Below are 23,568 nucleotides of genomic sequence, written 5' to 3'. Positions count from 1 at the left end.
GGGCTTGGATCTGCGCTGGGGCCGGCCGGTGCTGGGACCGGTGCCGGCCGGCCCCGGGGCCCGATCCGAGCTGGAGTTGCTGGGGCCGGAGCCGCTCAGTCGGTGCCCCGGGGCCGGGGCCAGTGCCCGTTCCCCAGGGCCCAAGCCGAGCTGGAGCCGCTGGGGCCGGGGCGGGCTGGAGCCGCTCGGCCGGGGCCAGCGCGCTCGGCCGGATCCAGGGCCGGTGCCCTGGGGCCAGAGCCGGGCTGGGCCGGAGCCGCCGGGGCCGGAGCTGCTCGACTGGGGCTGGTACCTGTGTCACGGGGCCCGAGCCGAGCTGGAGCCACCGGGCCCGGGACGGGACGGGGCCGGTGCCCCAGGGCCCAAGCCGAGCCGGGCTGGAGCCGCAACTGCTCAGCCGGGGCCGGTGCCCCAGGGCCTGGGCCGAGCTGGTGCCGCCAGGGCCGGAGCCGCTCGACCGGTGCCGGTGCCCCGGGGCCCGAGCCGAGCTGGAACTGCAGGGGCCGGGGCGGGCCGGGGTTGGCGTCCCAGGGCTCGAGCCGAGCTGGGCTGGGCCGGAGCCGCTGCCCCAGGCCCGAGCCGAGCTGGAACTGCCGGGGCTGGGGCAGGTCGGGGCTGGCGCCCCAGTGCCCGAGCTGAGCCGGGCCCAAGCCATTCGGCCAGGGGGCTGGACTGGGCCGCGCCGCCTCGCACCCTCCCCCCATCCCAGCTTACCTGCTACCTGCCTCCCGGTTTCAGGCTTCCCGCGAACATTTGATTCGCGGGAAGCAGGGGAGGGGGAGGAGCAGGGGGCAGAGCGTTCAGGGGAGGGGCAGAGTTGGGGCGGGGGCTTTGGGAAAAGGGCAGAATTGGGGTGGGGCCGGGATGGGGAAGGGAGCGGAGTTGGGGCAGGGCCCCTTGGGGTGTCCTCTTTTTGTTTTTTTAAAAAATGGTAACCCTAGTTAGTAGCTCCCACTGGGGTTGGGTTTGGAATGGAGCAGGGCGTGTTGGGAGGGCCGGGTGCATGGTGGGAGTGTGGCTAAGGGGTCACGGTGCATGCTGGGACAGCAGTAGCAGCAGGGGATGCAATGCAACCTGGATGGGAGAGCAGTGCATGATGGGACTGCACCCTGAATTGGGGCAGTGCATGCTGGGAACATGGCTAAGAGGTGGCGCAGTGTATGCTGGGACAGCAGCTGGTGGGGGGGAGCAGTGCACTCTGGGAGTGCAGTTTGAGGACCAGGGAGCTATGTATGCTTAGGGTTGCCAATTTCCTATCCAGTGGTCTCCAAAGTGCAAGAGCGTCCTTGGGGGTGTGTGGCAGGAGGAGCGCTTTCTTTCTTTCTTTCTTTCTTTTTTTTTGCTTCGTCAGGCGGGAGTCTGAGCGGCTTTTTTTTTTAATTATTTTTTTGCTTCGGCGCGGCAGGGAGTGCGTGCTCAAAAATTTTTTTATTGATAGGAGTGCGTGATCAAAAAACTTTAGAGACCACTGTTCTAATCACACAAAACCAAACACCCTAGCCCTGCCCCTTCCCTGAGACTCCGCCCCCCACTCAGTACATTCCCCCTCCCTTGGTGGCTCGCTCTTCCCCACCCTCACTCACTTTCACTGAGCTGCGGCAGGGGGTTGGGGTGCGAGAGGGGGTGAGGGCTCTAACTGGGGGTGCAGGCTCCAGGGTGGGGCTAGAAATGACAGGTTTAGGGTGTGGGAGGGGGCTCCAGGCTGCGGCAGGGAGTTGGGCTGCAGGAGGGAGTGAGGGTTCTAACTGGGGTGGGGCTGGGGATGAGAGGTTTGGGATATAGGAGGGGGCTCCAGGCTGGGGGGTAGGGCCGAGGGATTCAGCATGCAGGAGGGGGCTGCATCTTGACGCAAGGGGTTGGGGTGCAGAGGGCATGAGGGCTCCAACTGGTGGTGCAGGCTCTGGGGTGGCGAGGGATGAGGGGTTTGGGGTGAAGAAAGGGGCACTGGGTTTGTGGGCAGTGCTCAGGGCTGGGACAGGGGCTTGGGGTTGGGGCACAGGCTTACCTCGGGCGGCTCCCAGTCACTGGCGCAGTAGGGCTAAAGCAGGCTGCCTGCCTATCCTGGCTCTGCGCTGCACCCGGGAAGTGACCAGCAGCAGGTCCAGCTCTTTGGCGGGGGGCCAGGACTCCCTGTGCACTGCTCTCACATGCAGGCACTGCCCCACCAGCTCCCACTGGCCGTGGTTCACGACCAATGGGAGTATGGAGCTGGTACTCAGGGTGGGGACAGCGCACGGAGCCCCAGAGCCCCCCTGCCTAGGAGCCGGACCTGCTGGTCACTTCTGGGGCACAGCGCAGTGCCAGGACATGTAGCGACTAGCCTGCTTTAGACCTGCAGCACTGCTGACTGGACTTTTAACAGCCCGGTTGGCAGTGCTGACTGTAGCTGCCAGGGTCCCTTTTCAACTGGGTGTTCCGGTCAAAAAACGGACGTCTGGCAACCCTATGTATGCTGGGAGTGTGGTCAAGTAGGGAGGGGTGTATGCTCATGAGCTATGGGCTGCCCGGCCCATGCTGGGGCCTCTGGAAGATGTCACTTCAGTACCATGACGTGCTTTTGCTCTGAAACATGACTCTGTAAAAATGGCCTCTCCTGAGCTGGCCTGCTGTGTGTGTGTGTATTGGAATCAGAGCTGTGACTGTAGTGAGAAGGGGGAGGATTTGTTGCATTTTGCTCCTCTTAACTCTGCAGAGCCTGCCCAGGTACAGAAGGGAGAGAGAGCTTGGGTCATCATTGTGATTATTTATTTGTCTTAGCCCAGTGCCCAGGAGCCCTAGTCATGAACAAGGATCTGTTGTGCTGGACACTGAATAGTGATTAAACAAATGCAACATTAACAGAATGAATATCATATTACCTCTATATAAATCCATAGTACATCCGTATCTTGCATACTGTGTGCAGATGGATTCGCCCCATCTCAAAAAAGATATATTGGAAATGGAAAAGGTACAAAAAAGGGCAACAAAAATGATTAGGGGTATGGAATGACTTCTATATAAGGAGAGATTAATAAGACTGGGACTTTTCAGCTTGGAAAAGAGACGACTAAGGGGGGATATGACAGAGGTCTATAAAATCACGACTGATGTGGAGAAAGTAAATAAGGAAGTGTTATTTAAGACTTCTCATAACACAAGAACTAGGGGTCACCAAATGAAATTAATGGGCAGCAGGTTTAAAACAAACCAAAGGAATTATTTCTTCACACAACGCACAGTCAACCTGTGGAATTCCTTGCCAGAGGAAGTTGTGAAGGCCAAGACTATAACAGCGTTTAAAAAAGAACTAGATAAATTCATGAATGGCTATTAGTCAGGATGAGCAGGGATGCAAAACCATGCTCTGAAGCGTCCCTAGCCTCTGTTTGCCAGAAGCTGGAAACGGGCAACAGGATGGATCATTTGATGATTACCTGTTCTGTTCAGTCCCTCTGAAGCACTGGGTATTGGCCCCTGTCAGAAGACAGGATACTGGACTAGATGGACCATTGGTCTGACCCAGTATGGCTGTTTTTATGTTCTGATTGCTCATAATCTTAATCCGTTACTACTGTGCCAACTAAGTGCATGTGTCATTTAAATTGACCCACAGAACAGTTATTACAGGCAATGGTGCATGAGGACAAAAGCCCAGCTTAACTCTTTGATCCTGGTATTAGTTTGCAGGGTGAGGAGAAGAAAACCTCTGCTTGCTTGCAAGATGAGCACATTTACTATGACGTCTCAGATAGATGATGGACCTGGGCCCCCTTGATGGAATTTAGACAGTCTCTCTTTTCAGAGTCAAAAGCACTTTGAAGACAATAGTTCCTGCAGTTTGGTTCATTTGATGCAAATTAGTTACTTTCTGCTGGCTCTGCTCATGTCTCCTGTAGCTTTGTTTAAAGTTGCCGTGGAAATCGTAAAGTTCCCAAACTGCTGTCTGCTGGCTTATTACAACCCCTTCCATGCAGGCTGTGCATGGAGCATCTTCCCCATGTCTCCTCAGATGCATCTAAACACTGACGTTCCATCTTCAGTCTGTAAGCTGTGATAATCGCAGTGAAATTGTTCATACTGAGCTTCGCTGACCCATAAATGTTATTTGTTCCGATCCCGAACAGATTGGAATTTCTATAGAAGGAGATATAGGGCCTCCTAAACAAACACACCAATGTCAGGCTTCACTACATTCAGTAATGGCTGTCTCAAAGCGGCGGTGCCGGTGCCTGACAAATCTGTTCCGTTGTGCACTCGGCAAACAAGCCCAATGAGTGTTCACCAGCCCAGAAACGAGTGACGTTAGCTTTGACTTTCAGTAGAGGTTAAAATATTGGACCTGATTCTGATCACACTTGTACTGGTATGATCAAGTTTAGCACCTTTGAAATCAGTTGAGTTAGAGGCAGTGTCTCGTTTTCATTGAGTTCCCCACTTAATTTTTAACATAAGAACAGCCATACTGGGTCAGACCAAAGGTCCACCTAGCCCAGTATCCTGTCTTTTGACACTGGCCAATGCCAGGTGCCCCAGAGGGAATAAACAGAACAGGTAATCACCAAGTGATCCATCCCGTCAGCCATTCCCAACTTCCTGGCAAACAGAGGCTAGGGCCACCATCCCTGCCCATCCTGTCTAATAGCCATTGATGGACCTAATTAATTTTAATTAAATTATTTTCTAGTTACCTTTAATAAGATAAAGAAAAGCCTAGGCCTGGCCCCTATGAAGCATTGGCTCCTCTAGGATCATGTCTTGAGAATCTTCCACAGCTGTAATCACAGCTTCCAAATTGCAAAAGGGTTGCTGAGCATCCGCATCAGCCCCAACTGAAGCCAGGGAGGTCCAGCATTTTGAAGGTCATTGGCCGTTCATTAGAATTTGACCGAGGGACGGGCCAATCTGTTCCCATTTGGGTGCCTTGAAGTTTGGTACCTACATTCCTCTTTAGGCACCTAAATAAGTGGGCTGATTTTTCAGAGTTGCTGAAAGCAGCAGGAGCCCAGTGTCTCCAAATAATCAAGCTGCTTATCAAGGTGCCTAAATCTGGCTTTAGATACTGGACATTAGACACCCCCATTTGAAAGCTTTGGCCACAGTTCTTCACCCCACTGCTGGGTTTTGGCTAGTGGTCTGCCACGTTCAGCCCCCTTTCTTATATGTCCACTGGGGCTTCGGGTTTAGAGCACCAAATTGCATGTACAGTACAGGCAGCTGCATGGCTCGCAACACTAAGTGCAAGCAGTTGGGGCAGGATTCCCTCTTAGCATGGAACAAGCTGGAGATCACAATGGATGAAGTGGCCACAGACCCATTGGACTGGCAGCAAAGGACAAAAACCCTGAAAAAGTGGTTCAGTGTTGCTGCGTGGTGTGTGATTTGCACTCTGTTAGCACCCTTGCTGTGCTTAGCACTGCCTGCACGTATAGAGAAGAGGGTCCCTGCCCCAAAGAGTTTACATTCTATGGAAAAGACCAAGGGTGGAGTGAGAGGGATAAAATATAGAGTCAAGTGTGTCTCAGCTCTTCCCCTTGGGGCCCCTACTTGGCCAGGGCTAATTCCTTGTCGGGGGGCCTGGAGGAAGGATTTGCAGGAAAGTAGAGTGGCTTTATGGATGAGTTCTTGGAGGACATTCTATGCATAAGGACAGCATGAATCAATTGGAATATAACTATTGTACTTACATGTCAGTGTACAGTCTATAGAGCAGTATAAAAAGAGACAAATTAGAGGATTGGGCCGAAAAAAACCTGATGAGGTTCAACAAGGACAAGTGCAGAGTCCTGCACTTAGGACGGAAGAATCCCATGCACTGCTACAGACTAGGGACCGAATGGCTAGGTAGCAGTTCTGCTGAAAAGGACCTAGGGGTCACAGTGGACGAGAAGCTGGATATGAGTCAACAGTGTGCTCTTGTTGCCAAGAAGGCTAACGGCATTTTGGGCTGTATAAGTAGGGGCATTGCCAGCAGATCGAGGAACGTGATCGTTCCCCTTTATTCGACATTGGTGAGGCCTCATCTGGAATACTGTGTCCAGTTTTGGGCCCCACACTACAAGAAGGATGTGGAAAAATTGGAAAGAGTCCAGCGGAGGGCAACAAAAATGATTAGGGGTCTGGAGCACATGACTTATGAGGAGAGGCTGAGAGAACTGGGATTGTTTAGTCTCCAGAAGAGAAGAATGAGGGGGGATTTGATAGCAGCCTTCAACTACCTGAAGGGGGGTTCCAAAGAGGATGGAGCTTGGCTGTTCTCAGTGGTGGCAGATGACAGAACAAGGAGCAATGGTCTCAAGTTGCGGTGGGGGAGGTCCAGGTTGGATATCAGGAAAAACTATTTCACTAGGAGGGTGGTGAAACACTGGAATGCGTTACCTAGGGAGGTGGTGGAGTCTCCTTCCTTGGAGGTTTTTAAGGCCCGGCTTGACAAAGCCCTGGGTGGGATGATTTAGCTGGGAATTGGTCCTGCTTTGAGCAGGGGGTTGGACTAGATGACCTCTTGAGGTCCCTTCCAACTCTGATATTCTATGATTCTATGATTCTATAAACACGTCATTGCCTGGATGAAATTTTAGTTTGTACTAACGTTGCTAGTGCTTTTTATGTAGCCTGTTGTAAAACTAGGCAAATATCTAGATGAGTTGATGTACTCCCTGGAAGACCTCTGTGTACCCCTAGGGGTTCGTGTCTCCCTGCTTGAGAACCACTGGCCTAGCACAATGGACTCCTGGCTGAGAGGAAGTGGTCACTATTGCAGGGAAGGTCAAAAGGGGACTTGAACTCAAGTACCCACACAGGGAGGAGATTTCCAATTGCAGAATGCTCTTCAATGGAGCTGACAAAGGTAGAATGAGAGCCAATGGTTGGAAGCTGAAATTAGAGAGATTCAGACTAGAAATAAGGTGCAATTTTTAAACAGTGAGAGTAATTAACTACTGGAACAACTCACCTAGGGTCATGGTGGATTCTTCATCCCCTGAAGCCTTTAAATCAAGACTAAGAAAGTATCTTTCTAAAAGATCTAAAAGTGATGGGTGTGATGCAGGAATCACTGGGTGAGGTTCTCTCTGACCTGTGCTAGGAGGTCAGACCAAAAGGTCCCTTGGACCTTAAAATCTATGACTGGGACTCCTTTCTTGCTACCACATTACAAATAATAAGCCTTCCTACTACTTGTATTTGCTTATACTAGACAGCTGCCAGGTGAACCCTATCCATAAGGTGCCTCATATACACAGAGGCCAGGTGAATTAGTCCACATTGTGGCCATTAACACCTGCCAAAATGCTTAGAACCTAGAACTGCCAACTTCCCAGATTGGAAGCTCTATGGGGCAGGGGCCATCTTTTTGTTCTGTGTTTGTACAGCGCCTAGCACTATGGGCTCCTGGTCCAAGACTAGAGCTCCTAGGCACTACAGCGATACAATCATACTAGTATTTGATACTATTGCAGTAGTGCCCAGGAGCGTTAGGCATGAAGCAGGACCCCACTGTTCTAGCCGCTGTACAAAGCCAGAACAGAAAGACAGTCCCTGCCCTAAAAAGCTTCCAATCTAAGGACAAGACAACAGATGGATGCTGACAGTGGAGGACAAGGAAACAATGAAACAAATATTGGTAGAGCTTTAAAAAAAAATTGCCAGTTTAAAACAGCTAATCCTGCATTTGTTTTGCAATTGCCAGCCTAACACAAGTGAAATTGGTTATCCTGGATGGTTTCTGACCTTGATTTGACCTTCCAAAGGCATCACACCTCAAGAGCTAGACAAATGCTATGAACAAAGAACTGGCCTTGACATAAAGAGATTTGCTCTCTGCTGTTCTGCATTTAGACTCTGATACACATTGCAATTCAATAAAACCTAAAGCTGGAGAAAAGAAACCTGACAGTTTTGTCTCAAAATAAAATTACAGGGGCCTGTTGTTCTACACACGGTAATCTCTTTCTTTTTGCATCACTGGGTTTCAAAATATTCAATCTCACTCCATGACACCTGCTGCTCCAGTAATTTAAAAATGCAAATGATAAACAAGTGCTAAGACTTTCAAGAAGAATCATGTTTAAATATGGAACTAGGATTCTGCTCAAATATAATTAATCATCAAGACATTTCTTTCTGCCACATGGTGGGAGTGTTTGTCCAGTGATTACAGCACAGTGCCAGGCAGCTCAGCATGAGTACTGTCTCATGAGATCTTTGTGTTAAAAACACACCTGGCCTCTCTGTATGTCTACCCTTTTGTAAAATGGGATACCAAGTCTCCTATACCACTCGGGGAGAATGGTAGGCCATTCACTAGAGTCTGAAGAATTTTCAGATCCTTGGAGGAAAGGTATGAAACAAAGGCAAAGAGAACACTGAGGTGGGACATGATAAGTCTTCAAATATGTAAAAGGTTGTTAAAGAGGATGGTGATCAATGGTTCTCCATGTCCACCAAGGCAAGACAAGATGTAATGAGCTTAGTTTGCAATAGGGGAAACGGAGGTTGGAAAAACTCTGACCATAAGGCTAGTTAAGCCCTGAAACAGGTTACCTGGGGAAATAGTCATTGGAGGATTTTAAAAACAGGTTAGACAATCACCTGTCAAGGATGATTTAGGTGTATTTAATCCTGCCTCCGCATGGGGGAAGGACTAGATGACCTCTTGAGGTTCCTTCCAGCCCTACATTTCTATGATTAGATTTGTCAAGCTGTCTGGAGTGGCTCACAAGTGGGGTAATAACTTTCTCTTACCAAAAGAAGTTGGTCCAATAAAAGATCTTACCTCACCCACCTTGTCTCTCTTCCGATCTTGGGCAGACTGTGAAGAAGCAGGGCACAAAACCCAAACGAGTTGTGTGTTTTATACGAGATTTCACCAACCAAGTATCACATGTGAACTCCTCAGCCGCTACAAGAGCCTTAACATGACACTCCCCTGGGATACTCAGATCTATCTGGTCATCCAGGCAAACTTGCCTTTGTGATAGGTGGGTCCTCACCCCAAAAATATCACAACAATATTCAGGTTACTCCCAGTCCCAAAGGATCAGTCACTTACCCCAGGTCAACTGCATTTCCAACTCTATATCAAAGAATGCTTGTAGCCAATCCTATAATAAATGTACTAAAGATTTATTAGTTAAGAAAAAGAAATGAGTTATTTTCAGGCTTAAAGCAGGTAAACATACACAGACATGAGTTACAGTCTTAGGTTCTAAAGATAATAGAGCTTGTGTATTATAGAAGCTTCTGTGTATCCTTTAGGGTTAACCGAAGCTAAACAGCTGGGGATCTCTTGCTTATGCTTAGAAGTCTTTGCCTCTCCAAGTTCAAACAGCATAGAGATAAAGTTCCTTCTGGTCAGGCATTTTTATTCCCTTTCCCCAGACTTCAAACTAATGGGATAAGCGTTTTGGCATATCTCCTCTTCGAGGGTGTAAGAGGAACAATCAACAAAGTTTTGTCCACAGCTGTTCCACAATGGCTTGTCTGATAGCTGTAGACCTTTTGATGGACAGGAGATGACACCTCTTGTGGTAAACTAGTATTTCACACTTTGTAATGCTTCTCTCCTGACTGAGGGTCTCCAGTTTCATAGCAAACAAACACTTTCATAGTTACAGAGCAAATACTTAAATATTACCTTATAACATGGGATACAGATAAGTGAAATTAGTGCAGGCAGCAACTTACAAGCATTTCATACAGTCCAAACACATCTCTATAAATCTAATACCTATTTTAACAATACTAACACAGATAACTCAGACTGGTTTCCAGCTGTGCATTTCATGCTAGGGGCCTTGGCATGAGCTGGCACCTGGTTTGCCAGCCTCAGAAAAATGTAGCTCTTTTGGTCAGGGAGTGTCTCTTTGTAGTGTTTGTACAGCACTTGGCCCAGTATGGGGAGGAATAGCTCAGTGGTTTGCGCATTGGCTTACAAAACCCAGGGTTGTGAGTTCAATCCTTGAGGGGACCATTTAGGGATCTGGGGCAAAAATTGGGGATTGGTCCTGCTTTGAGCAAGGGGTTGGACTAGATGACCTCCTGCGGTCCCATCCAGCCCTGTTATTCTATGACTAAGGGTCCTAGGTGCTACAATACTACAAATAAATGTATACATTTTTTTTCCAGTGGAGGGGAGAAAAGGAAAAGATCATACTTCCCCCAGCTTAAGTTCTTTACCTCCTTCCCTTCCCCCCCCCTTTTTTTTCCAGTGGAGAAAAAGGAGAAAATAAGGAGGGGGGGGGGAAACAAATCTAGATTTGTCAGGTTTAAAAAACCAAAACTGGAAAATACAATTAAAAATGGAACAAATATTGGTTTCATTTTAAAATTTTCCAGTGGCTGTCAAGAAGCTGTCAAAATGTGATTTTCCCACGAAAAACACCATTTTTTGGTGGGAACATTTTTCTAATAAAAAAAAAGTCACACATATACCCATCTCTTGTCTCCAGTGCCATACCCTTCCCACAAGGGGGCAAGCCCTGGTGAAAACTGGGGCTTAGGTTGTAGATAGGGGCATTTTTTTGGTGGGCATCAGAGGGGGAATCTTCATATTTTATATTAAGGTTCCATAATAGTACCCTCACTGGTGGGCTCAGTACCAGGGATCTTGGATGAAATGCCCCAGCCTGTGTTATCCGGAGGTCAGACTAGATGACATAAACCGGGTCCGTTCTGCCTTTAAAAGCTGAGAAGGGGAGTGGGGGGAGCTGGGTCAGCTCTGAAATCCCACTTCCTCTGCCTAGCTGAGCGCTCCCTATGACTGTTCTTCGCAGGGATGCTTGAGAGGCTAGCTTCCCTTCAAGGCCTTTCCCCTGCCATGAGTTTTCAGCTAAAGGAGGCTGTGCTTGTCTCATACATCTTTGCACTACCCACTTTGAGGCAGATCCTCCGCTCAATTTACACTAGGTGAGGATCCACCCCTTAGAAGGAGCACTAGAGGCCTGGTTTGTCGCTGCCTTCACAGAGCTTTTGATGCCAGTCACTTCATTCGATTTCTCTACCTCTACTTATATTTATACCTGCTTACTGTATTTTCCACTCCATGCATCTGATGAAGTGGGTTATAGCCCACGAAAGCTTATGCCCAAATAAATGCGTTAATCTCTAAGGAGCCACAAGGACTCCTCGTTGTTTTACATATACAGACTAACACAGCTACAACTCTGAAATCTGCCTCTACTGTTTTTTTCTTAAATTATGTCTTTCCCTACCTCTGAGACAGGTTAATTTCCTTGAGGCCTGTTCCGTTTGAGAACTGCCCTGTTTATTACAGTAGTGCCTAAGGTGCTGTACACACACAGAAGAGCTCACACTCGAAGCAGAGCAGAAGGACACAGGGTGGGGAAGGGGTAGAACAAACAAGGCGATGGGAGCAAATGGCATGTTAGTGCCAGGATGTTTTCTCTCCTGGGATGGGGGAGTTACCGAGGAGGAGAGCAGCTCCCTGGAAAGGACAGGGCAGAAGAGAAGGGGGTAAGTGGGGTGGACAGCTGTGGAGAGGGGAGGTGGGTGGAAGCATTTGGAGCAAACAGCCAGTCAGCACAGTGCAAAGGGTCCTTGTTTAGCTGACTCAGCTCCTACTGGCTACCACCTCACTGCAATTTGAGGCACTTGTGATACTGTTGAACACAGTAAAAACCAAAAGATTGAGCTAGAGAAGACACTGCTGCAGGGTGTGGCCAAGTGGGAATTTTCGGTTATATTTTTATGAATGAGGGGCAGGGTACGGACTTACTTGAGTAGGGGTTGCTACCGAGTGGGTACAGAAGGGTCAAAATGCTCCTGCAGCAAAGCAGGAGACATGCGGTGCTTGGGTCACAAGTGCCTGGAGTGACATGAATAGATTAAGGACTGGCTGAAACCCAGAAAGACAATAGGATGCCCCATGGACCTGTGGTGGGTGGAACATGTGAGCTCAGTGTGAGCTGCAGGAGGAAGACAATGGAAAAGGGGTGACAGCAGGCTAGAATCTAAGCTGGCCTTTGGAGAGAGACACTAGCTGTCATGGGACTGACAAAGGGACACAGAGAGAGGAGCTTGGCTAGGTACCACCACGACAGCAGCCTCTCTGAATTCTGACCTGTCTTTATCACTGCTTCGCTGTGCTATCATAAGGCTTCCTGGTGTTGTGTTCCAGGTGATTAATAAGCTCTAACCTCTTTTGAAAAGGCTGCCTGGTGTTACTACAAATACATGCTGAGGTGCAATGATCCCTGCCAAGGGCAAAGTCTGAGCAGGAGTCTATCTCACTTGGATTCCTTGGGCAAGGCTCATGGTGGGAAGCAGGCATGCTGGAGCCCAGAGGCTCAGTCTGAGGCATTGAGGCCACAGGACTTACCTTTGAGGAAGAGTGGGAGCCTGTGACGTTCCCTTGGTGTTATCTGGACCGGTGATCTGCTAGGTCACTCCAATACTTGACTCTGGGAGCCAGCCTTACCCCGCTCTACTGTGAGAACCCCCACTCCTGGGCTGTTCACACACAGCCTCTGGCATATAAGCTGCTCCTTGGATTATGCAACCGAATGACACTAGCCAATATCTCCGGTTCCAGACTCAGTTATGTCCGCTGGATGCTGCAAGCTTATAGGAGTTCGTCAATTTAACAAAGAAATTGATATGTACCAGGCTTGTTATCCCAAGGGGAGTCTGACATGCAAATGCAGTGCTTCAGGTGGAATAAACAAACAGATTTATTAACTACAAAGATAGTTTTTAAGTGATTATAAATCAAACCATAAGTCAAATTTGGTCAAATGAAATAAAAACAAAACACATTCTAAACCGATCTTCACAGTTTCACTGCCCTTACAAACTTACATACTTCTCACCACAGGCTGGCTGGTTGCCCTTTCAGCCAGGCTCTTCTCTTTGATCAGTGCTTCAGTCGCTTGGTGGTGATGTCTGTAGATGGAGGTGGAAGAGAGAGGAAGAGCATGGCAAACGTCTCTCCCTTTTATCATGTTCTTTCTTCCCTCTTCGCTTTGTCCCCCCCGTCCCCTTCAGAGTCAGGTGAGCATTACCTCATCGCTGTGCCAAACTGACCAAAGGAAGGAGGGGTGACTCACGCGAGAGTCCAATAGATCCTTTGTTGCTGCCTAGGCCAGTGTCATTTGTTCCTGTGAGGCTGGGCTGGGCTTGCCCCATACATGCCCTGATGAGGCGTGAACTGCCTCTCTGCTCTTGGGAGTTTTTGCCTGGGCTTGCTTTAAGCCATGAGGACACATTTTCAGCCTCAAAACTATATACATGAAATTACAACTTATAACAATGATTACTATAACATTACCAAAACAACAAGGAGTCTGGTGGCACCTTAAAGACTAACAGATTTATTTGGGCATAAGCTTTCGTGAGTAAAAACCTCACTTCTTCGGATGCAACATTTATAACATTACCATAACAACAATGCTCAGTAAATCATGAGCCTTCTGAAGACACCCGACATGACAAACTTCATGACTTGCATCTGAAGAAGTGAGGTTCTTACCCATGAAAGCTTATGCTCCCTATACTTCTGTTAGTCTCAAAGGTGCCACATGACCCTCTGTTAATAATGGAATACTATTTATTTGAATATTTTTGGATGTTTTCTACATTTTCAAATATAATTCATTTCAATTACAACACAATACAAATTGTACAGTGCTCACTATATTTTTGATTACAAATATTTGCACTGTAAAAAACAAAATAGTATTTTTCAATTCACCCAATGCAAGTACTGGAGTGCAATCTCTTTCTCATGAAAGTTGAACTTACAAATGTAGAATTATGTACCAAAAAACTGCATTCAAAGATAAAACAATGTCAAATTTTAGAGCTTACAAGTCCACTCAGTCCAACTACTTGTTCAGCCAATCGCTCAAACAAATTTGTTTACATTTGCAGAATATAATGCTGCCTGCTTCTGGTTTACAATGTCACCTGAAAGAAAGAACAGGCCTTTGCATGGCACTGTTGTAGCGGGCATCACAAAATATTTACATGCCAGATGCGCTAAAGAGTCATGTGTCCCTTGATGCTTCAACCACCATTCCAGAGGACATGCATCCATGCTGATGATGGGTTCTGCTCAATAACAATCCAAAGCAGAGCGGACCGATACATGTTCATTTTCATCATCTGAGTTAGTTTCCACCAGCAGAAGGTTGATTTTCTTTTTTGGTGGTTTGGGTTCTGTAGTTCCACATCAGAGTGTTGCTCTTTTCAGACTTCTGAAAGCATGCTGCACACCTCACCCCTCAGATTTTGGACGGCACCTCAGATACTTAAATCTTGGGTCGAGTGAGTAGCTAGATTTAGAAATTTCACATTGATATCTTCTTTGCCTTTTGTCGAATTTGCAGTGAAAGTGTTCTTAAAATGAACAACACGTGCTGGGTCATCATCTGAGACTGCTATAACATGAAATATATGGCAGAATGCGGGCCAAAAAACCAGAGCAGGTGACATACAATTCTCCCCCAAGGAGTTCAGTCACAAATTTAATTAACGCATTATTTTTTTAACGAGCTTTCACGGATTCACAGATCGTGCCCCCTCTTGGCCCCGTGCGGTCCGTGGGGAGTGCCCCTTTTAGTGAGACAGCCCTTCTCGGGGGTCCACTCTCTCTCGAGGTCAGGCCCCTCCACCTCCTGAAGCCGCACCTCTCTGAGCCTTAGCACGTCTGTCTCTGCCGTGGGCCCCCTCAGGGAGTCCACTCGCTCTGGACCCCCGGGGCCTCCACCCCCGAAGGGGTTGATGCAACCCTGTTCTCTAGACCGGAGTGACTCTCAGCCAGCATAAAACAGGAGGATTTATTGAGAGTTGAACACAGCACAGGAAACTCTCAGGGCCTCAGGCCTGGCCTCCCTCAGCCCAGCACATCCCAGTCTCTCCGCATCCAGGTGGGCTCTGCCTGCTCCCCCGCTCCAGCCCAGAGCCCCCCTGCTCCCAGCTGGGCATCTGAGATCACCGGCCCCAGGCCCCGCCTCTGTCCATTGTCTTTTCTCCAGGCAAACAGGGTCATAAACCAGGGCCTCCTCTCCTCGCTTCTGTCCTCTGGGTGGAACCAGCTGGTTGGGTCACTGGGTCCTCACTCTGCAGCCCATTATCCGCCCACTGGCCAGAACCGGCTGCGTCTCCTCAGCTGGGCCTCCGGGTCGTCAGGTCACCAGTCGCTGGGATGTCCATCCTCCAGGCCATCGGCTGGGTCCCCAAGTCCTCTCTCCAGTCCTCTGCAAAACAAACTCCCTCTCCCCTCACCTCGTTAAACCAGTAACACCTAGGGAAACTGAGTCCCACCCCCTCCTCATGGAAACCATTGAACACTCCACAGAAAACAAGGAAACCCCCCACTTCGTCACACGAGCGTCATCAGCATGGAGGCATGTCCTCTGGAACAATGGCCTGAGCGTGAAGGGGCATATGAATCTTTAGTGCATCTGGCCTGTAAATATAGAATCATAGAATATTAGGGTTGGAAGAGACCTCAGGAGGTCATCTAGTCCAATCCCCTACTCAAAGCAGGACCAACACCAATATCTTGCGATGCCAGCTACAACAGTGCCATGCGAATGCCTGTTCTTGTTTACAATGTCACCTGAAAGTGAGAAGCAGGCAGCATTATATTCTGCAAATGTAAACATACTTGTTTGTCTGAGCGATTGGCTGAACAAGCAGTAGGACTGAGTGGACTTGTAGGGTCTAAAGTTTCTCATTGTTTTGTTTTTGAGTGCAGTTATGCAACAAAAAACCCATTACATTTGTAAGTTGCACTTTCATGATAAAGAGATTGCAGTACAGTACTTGTATGAGGTGAATTGAAAAATACTATTTTTTCATCATTTTTACAGTGCAAATATTGTAATAAAGATAATAGAGTGAGTGCTGTACACTTTGTATTGTGTTGTGTTGTAACTGAAATGGATATATTTGAAAGGGTAGAAAAACATCCAAAATATTTAATAAGTTTCAATTGGTATTCTATTGTTTAACAGTGTGATTAATCATGATTAATTGTTTTGAGTTCAAATCCAGGCTGGAGGCCTTTTGGCAGATGCTTTAGTCAAACAGGTTACTAGGCTTGATATGGGGGTAACAGTGAAATTCCTGGCCTGTGATAACTAGGTCAGGCTATACGATGCCACTAGATCTTAAGAGGCATAAGAACGGCCATACTGGGTCAGACCAATGGTTCATCTATCCCAGTATCCTGTCTTCTGACAGTGGCCAATGCCATATGTCCCAGAGGGAATGAACAGAACAGGTAATCAAGTGATCCACCCCCTGTTGCCCATTTCCAGCTTCTGGCAAACAAAAGCTAGGGATGCCATCCCTGCCCAGCCTGGCTAATAGTCATTGGTGGAACTATCCTCCATGAACTTATCTAGTTCTTTTGAACCCTGTTATAGTCTTGGCCTTCACAACATCCTCTGGCAAGGAGTTCCACAGGTTGACTGTGCGTTGTGTGAAGAAATACTTCCTTTTGTTTGTTTTAAACCTGCTGCCTAGTAATTTCACTTGGTTACCCTTAGTTCTTGTGTTATGAGAAGGAGTAAATAATACTCCCTTATTCACTTTCTCCTCACCAGTCATCATTTTATAGACCTCTATCATGTGCCCCCTTAGTTGTCTCTTTTCCAAGCTGAAAAGTCCCAGTCTTATTAATCGCTCCTCAAAGGCAATGAAGGGTTCATTCCATCCAAGCCACCTCTGTTGGGAAGGAAGAGTAGATGGGAAATGCACTTTTCAGAAGGGTTAAAGTGGCACTGGGGCACTTGTCAGGCCATTGACATGGTCTCTTCTGAGAGCAGAGAACGCAACACACTGTTGATACAAAGGGAGGTTTTATTTCTCAGTCTGGACATTAAGAACATGTCTAAAATGGCTATTGGGGAAATCTACAAGTTTAAAAGCTTCAACTCTTCTCCAGGCTGCTCTTTCCCATAGCAGGAGCCTCACAGACAGCCTGCAGAGAGAGCGAGAGAGAGAGAGAGAGAGAGAGTCAGGAATGATGACAGACAACAGGTGGGGGAAGGTACTACATTTATAAACAGCAGGTCCTGCTGTAATGTCACATGCCATGATTGAGTTATGTCAAGGTTACAGAAGATGACCATGTTTTCAGAGTCAGAAGCCAAGGCATCAAATCGAAGGGTTGAGCCACCGGCTATACCAGTACAGTTAAAGTGATGCACCCTAGCGTTGAGGCAGTTATGCTGGTACCGGAGTCCTAGTCCTGGGATAGTTATTCCTATACGAGAAGGTAAATAAGCTCTACTGATATAAACACGTAGAACTACATCCACACTAGGGGTGGTACTGGGGACTACAGTGCTAAAAAGTCACAGCGCTCACTGACTTAATTGCCCCAGTACAAGATCTGTACACAGACCAGGCCTTAGGGTCACATGTTACTTATACAAGAGGGCACTATTTTAGTGTGCACTATATAGCCCCAGAGAGCTTCTGACTCAAAAGCAACATCAACCTGTTTCTAGTGGAGGAAAGTCCTCTAGGACGCCATGCTTTCAGGAAGTGACACTAGTTCAGTAACATTCACTTTGGGCAGGGAGCAACTTTGTTGGAGTCCACCCTTATTTGGGATCTTAGTTCGACTGCTCCCTCATTCCATGGGATTGTTCTGCTCATGAAAGCAGTGTGCCTTGAGCAAGTACCTTAGTAACTAGTCCCTTCAGAGACCGGACACCAAATGTCCTAGAGTACAAGACATGCCCAAGCTATGAGTACAGTAAGACTCAGGGCTGACCCACTACAGCAGGGACATACAGGCTCTTGTGATAAACTTGATGTTATGTCATGACCCTTCCCCACCTCCCAGTTATAACAGTTTAGTCCCACTCCCATGGTGTCCTGGCCTCATACCATTTCTCCAGGAGTGACCCTTTGGAGTCCATACTGCTCCTGAGGTGCTCACGGCCTGCATTTGTTGGTTTCCATCCCGGCCTCTCTCACCAAGACTGGACAATGAGACAAAAATGGAGAGGAGTTAGTACACATACAACAGGATGAGGAGTTAGCATAGCCCATGTCAGGCTGCCAGATAGTCCCTGCAGACAGCTCCCACATGCTTTCTGCATAGGACATGCCTGCATCACGGGACCCTGCCTCCATAAGCCCCATCCCCACTGCCACATGCACCTTAGTCCAGGTTATCCAGCTCTGAAAGGCCAGTTCTAAATAGGACCCCATGGCATTCACTTGGATCTGCCACCTGTGTGTGCTTGAGGGTTCCCCCTTCTGCCAGCTGGGCTTTCCCTTAGTGAGTCCTGGCAGGGTCTCTCTATCCTGTTCCACGTCAGCGTGCACTGGATTGTTTCCCCACAATACCCCTGGTAACAAGTAAGTCTTGTCCCAGGAGCAGGGGCAATGCCTTGGTTGTAAGCTGCCATGCAACCTTCCCAATGCAGCCCACATGTGAGCTTGGACCTTCAGCCCAGGTGAACGATGGCCCCCTCCCACCTTGGCAAACAGCAGCTGTTCAGACACCTGCATGGATTTTACTCCTGGCCAGGAGGGTTTGTGTAGAACGTGCCTACAGTGTCTGGATCATGAGCTCTCTGGGGCATGAGCAGTCTTGGCTTGTTTGCCCAGCCCCTAGCACAGCGGGGTCCTGCTCCCCATCTGAGGTCCCCAGGTGCTACCACCACTTGAACCCTGCTTAGAAAGCACATTTGCATTAACTGGCATAAGTCAGCATTTCCTGCTGCCATGTGTTTAAACGGGGGAAGGAGCTGGACATGTTCCACTCACAAAGCAAGGATTTCAGGGTGAAACAGCCAACAGCTGACTGCTCCTGCATATCCAGTCTTGCTTTGGAACTCAGCCTGCGTTCCCTTAGAGGGACATTTCACTTCCAGTAAGAGCCCCCCACATCTCTGGTGTTCAGCTGTTTGACCCCCAAAGCTACAGTGTGGCTTCCATTCCATTGAACTCTGGATCCCCTGCCCATAGTGCCCCTGTGCTGCCAGGGTTCAAGAGCTTGCTCACTTGCCACACTGCATTGTCCGAGGCCAGGTGTACCCCGCCCCCCCGAGCCATGTAGCTATACCGCCCTAGAACCCCGGGTAGACAATGCTGTGTCGACAAGAGGGCTTCTGCCATCGACATAGCTACCGCCTCTCGGGGAGGTGGATTAGCTACACCCTCCCATCCTCACTAAAGCACTACAGCTGTAGCACTCTAAGGCCTGGTCTACACTAGGCGTTTATGTCGAAGTTAGCGCCGTTACATCGAATTAACCCTGCACCCGTCCACACTGCGATGCTATTTAGTTCGACATAGAGGTCTCTTTAATTCGACTTCTGTACTCCTCCCCGACGAGGGGAGTAGCGCTAAATTCGACATGGCCATGTCGAATTAGGCTAGGTGTGGATGGAAATCGACGCTAATAGCTCCGGGAGCTATCCCACAGTGCACCACTCTGTTGACGCTCTGGACAGCAGTGCGAGCTCGGATGCTCTGACCAGCCACACAGGAAAAGCCCCGGGAAAATTTGAATTTGAATTCCTTTTCCTGTCTGGCCAGTTTGAATCTCATTTCCTGTCTGGACATCGTGGCGAGCACAGCAGCACTGGCAACGATGCAGAGCTCTCCAGCAGTGATGGCCGTGCAGTCTGTGAATAGAAAGAATGCCCCAGCATGGACTGATCGTGAAGTCTTGGATCTCATCGCTGTGTGGGGCGATGAGTCCGTGCTTTCCGAGCTGCGATCCAAAAGAAGGAATGCAAAGATCTACGAGAAGATCTCTAAAGACATGGCAGAGAGAGGATACAGCCGGGATGCAACGCAGTGCCGCGTGAAAATCAAGGAGCTGAGACAAGGCTACCAGAAGACCAAAGAGGCAAACGGACGCTCCGGATCCCATCCCCAGACATCCCGTTTCTACGAAGCACTGCATTCCATCCTCGGTGCGGCCGCCACCACTACCCCACCAGTGACCGTGGACTCTGAGGATGGGATACTGTCCACGGCCGGTTCCTCGGACATGTTAGGGGACGGGGAAGATGAGGAAGGAGATGAGGAGGGCGAGGCAGTCGGCAGCTCTCACAACGCTGATTTCCCCGACAGCCAGGATCTCTTCATCACCCTTACAGAGATCCCCTACGAAGCGTCCCCAGCCGTTACCCCGGACACAGAATCTGGTGAAGGATCAGCCAGTAAGTGTTGTAAACATCTAAACATTTATTTTTAACAAAACAGGAATATTAACAATTAAAAGAATGGGTTGTTCATGATTAGTGTGCCCTAGGCGCTTAACGGTTTAGTAATGGGCAGTGCAAGTTTTGAAAAGAAATCTAGCAATGTCCGGTTTTCAGTGATTGTCCTGCACAAGCCGCTCTACTGTTTATTCCCTGCTACTGCAGCTACAGTAAAATGCGGTCTATGTGTCCGGGGATAGAGCAGTAATCCTCCTGGGACATCTCGATGAAGCTCTCCTGGAGGTAATTTGAAAGCCGTTGCATGAGGTTCTTGGGGAGAGCAGCCTTATTGGGTCCTCCGAAGTACGACACGTTGCCGCGCCACGAGATTATCAAGTACTCGGGGATCATTGCTCTGCACAGCAGGGCGGCATACGGCCCTGGTCTTTGGAGGCTTTCCCGGAGCATTCTCTCTTTGTCGCTCTCGGAGATCCTCATCAGGGTGATGTCGGCCATGGTGACCTGCTTTTAATTAGGTAGGGGAATGTTAGTGTTGGGACTGCTTTCCCGTTCCTTTACAGAACTGTAACCGCTGGTTTGCAGCCACGCGGTGGAGGCGGGAGAGGGGCAGCCGAAAGGGATCGTTCCCGGGGACAGCCGCGAGGGGGTGGGACGGGGCAGAGTTCCCGCTTGCCGGATTGCTGGCAGCAGGGACTGACTTTGCTTTAAATGTGAAATGAGGCCAGTGGTAATATAAAAGTTTTAAACTGCCACAAGTGTACGGCTTACCATGTCTGCCTGCAACAGAAATTCCGTTGTGCTGCCTCGCTTCTCAAATGTGCTGTTCAAGACCCCAGGCACTGAATGCGAAGGCCGAGAATTCGACCTTGTGCTGAGTGCGCATGTGAAAGGTGCTGTGCATGGTCTTGTTCACAGAGAAAGACTATGTTCTTTGTTCACAACTACATTTATCTTTCTGAGGAATTCACTCCCTTTTTCCCATTTCCACAGCCCCGTCTGCGACTCTCTCACAACCTAGCCTGGAATCACACTCCCAGAGGCTAGCGCGGATTAGGCGTAGGAAGAAGAGGACACGGGAGGACATGTTCTCTGAGCTTATGGCCTCTTCCCAAGCCCAGGCAGCACAGCAGACCCAGTGGCGGGAGAACTTGACCCGAATGCACCAAGCCAACATGGATCGGGAGGAGAGGTGGCGGCAGGAAGACCAGCAGGCGACTCAAACGCTGCTTGGACTACTGAGGGAGCAAACGGACACGCTCCGGCGCCTTGTGGATGTTCTGCAGGAACGGAGGCAGGAAGACAGAGCCCCGCTGCAGTCCATGTCTAACCGCCCTCCCCCGCCACCAAGTCCCATACCCACCTCACCCAAAGTGCAAAGAAGGAGAGGCGGCAGAGTCCCTGCTAAGTCTCACTCCACCCCTGCAGAGAGCTCTAGTAGCAGAAGGCTCTCATTTCCCAAAATTTGAAAAGTTCTTTCCTTCCCGCCTGACACAAGCCCACGTCCAAGTTTCACCTCCCAATGCCATGTGTAGTTGATAATAAAAAATTCGTTTCTGTTAACTACTGTTTCAATCATGTTCTTTTGGAGGAGGAGGAGGGGAAAGGGGGTTGGTAATTGGACAGGACAGTCTCCTTTGGCAGGGTACATAGTCGGGGGCAGGCACAGCAGCAGGGCACATACACAGTGCAGTGATGCAGTAACTAGTTACCCCGGTTAGTCTGGGAGGTTGTTTTGATGTAATGTTGGGGGGGGGGGGGGTTGCTCTGTGACTTTGTGGCGGGGGAGGGCAGTTACAGATCTTAAGCGCCGGTCCTTAGGCAGGATCACAGAGCCACACAGCATGGGATCTGTAACCGTCCTCCCCCTGCCACAAAGTCACATAGACCCCCCATACACACAGTCCCGATCAGGAGGGGTGACAGGCTCCGTTGAAACAAGCATCCCACCGCAGCGGAGCCTGTCAATCCTTGAGTTTAGAAGCTGCATTCGAGTCACAACACCACACCCGCTCCGCACCACAGTCTGCGTCCCAGTTTTAAAAAATTCCCGCGAAAACAGTATTAAAGAAAACGGTGTGCTTTAACAAAGTAGAACTATTTTTATTTCGACACGTGTGTTGGAGGGGGGGTGAAGGGGGTATGTAACTGGATAGGATAGTCAACATTAACTGGGTAAAGAAACGGGGGCAGGTTTAGCTTCTCAGTACACAAACTTTAAAGTCACAGGTTACCCTGCTCACTCAGGAACTTTGCTTTCAAAGCCTCCCGGATGCACAGCGCTTCCCGCTGGTCTCTTCTAATCGCCCGGCTGTCTGGCTGTGAGTAATCAGCAGCCAGGCTATTTTCCCTCAACCTCCCACCCCGCCATAAAGGTCTCCCCCTTGCTCTCACAGAGATTGTGGAGCACACAGCAAGCTGCTATAACAATGGGGATATTGGTTTCGCTGAGATCACAGCGAGTCAGTAAGCTTCTCCATCTCCCCTTGAGACGGCCAAAAGCACACTCCACCACCATTCTGCACTTGCTCAGCCGGTAGTTGAAGAGTTCTTTTTCAGTGTCCAGGGCGCCAGTATAGGGCTTCATGAGCCAGGGCATTAGCGGGTAGGCTGGGTCCCCGAGGATGACTATAGGCATCTCCACATCCCCAACAGTTATTTTGTGGTCCGGGAAGTAAATACCTTGTTGCAGCCGTCTAAACAGACCAGAGTTCCTGAAAACACGAGCGTCATGAACCTTGCCCGGCCATCCCACGTAGATGTTGGTAAAACGTCCCCTGTGGTCCACCAGTGCTTGCAGCACCATGGAAAAGTAGCCCTTTCGGTTAATGTACTGGGTGGCCTGGTGGTCCGGTGCCAGGATAGGGATGTGAGTTCCATCTATGGCCCCACCGCAGTTTGGGAATCCCATCGCTGCGAAGCCATCTATGATCGCCTCCACGTTTCCCAGGGTCACTACCTTTGGCAGCAGTACATCAACGATTGCCTTCGCTACTTGCATCACAACAACCCCCACGGTAGATTTGCCCACCCCAAACTGGTTCACGACTGACCGGTAGCTGTCTGGCATTGCAAGCTTCCAGAGGGCTATGGCCACTCGCTTCTGTACACTCAGTGCAGCTCGCAACCGGGTGTCACTGCGCTTCAGGGCAGGGGACAGCAACTTACAAAGTTCCAGGAAAGTTCCCTTCCGCATGCGAAAGTTTCGCAGCCACTGGGATTCATCCCAGACCTGCAGCACTATGCGGTCCCACCACTCAGTGCTTGTTTCCCGTGCCCAGAATCGCCGTTCCACGGCATCAACATGACCCATTGCCACTGTGATGTCCTCGGCGCTGGGTCCCCTGCTTTCTGACAGGTCTGTGCTACTCTCAGACTTCAGGACATCACCGCGGTGCCGTAGCCTCCTCGCCTGACTTTTCTGCATCTG

General features: G+C 49.3%; 2 protein-coding genes across 7 annotated transcripts in view; one reads left to right on the top strand and one right to left on the bottom strand.

Moving 5' to 3' along the window:
- Positions 1-16,786: 16,786 nt before the first annotated feature.
- LOC101950012 (gametocyte-specific factor 1) overlaps positions 16,787-23,568 on the bottom strand; it is a 43,353-nt gene continuing 36,571 nt past the window's right edge. For all 6 annotated transcript variants that reach the window (XM_065575551.1, XM_065575547.1, XM_065575548.1 and 3 more), the window contains exons 10-11: positions 17,845-17,939; positions 16,787-16,927 (exon numbers count right to left, since the gene is read on the bottom strand). In XM_065575551.1, the coding sequence (XP_065431623.1) occupies positions 16,917-16,927; positions 17,845-17,939 (106 nt within the window). In that variant the 3' untranslated portion in view covers positions 16,787-16,916. The remainder of the gene's footprint in view (positions 16,928-17,844; positions 17,940-23,568) is intronic.
- LOC135977023 (uncharacterized) lies at positions 19,147-21,732 on the top strand. Its single transcript, XM_065575546.1, has 2 exons — positions 19,147-20,138; positions 21,132-21,732. Exons 1-2 carry the CDS (start codon positions 19,562-19,564, stop codon positions 21,605-21,607), a joined length of 1,053 nt encoding a protein of 350 aa, XP_065431618.1. The 5' UTR covers positions 19,147-19,561; the 3' UTR covers positions 21,608-21,732.

The sequence above is a fragment of the Chrysemys picta genome, chromosome 22 (assembly GCF_011386835.1).
Source record: "Chrysemys picta bellii isolate R12L10 chromosome 22, ASM1138683v2, whole genome shotgun sequence".
NCBI lineage: Eukaryota > Metazoa > Chordata > Testudines > Emydidae > Chrysemys > Chrysemys picta.
Note: the sequence above shows the minus strand (reverse complement) of the source record. Positions and strands in the feature narration are given on the sequence as shown.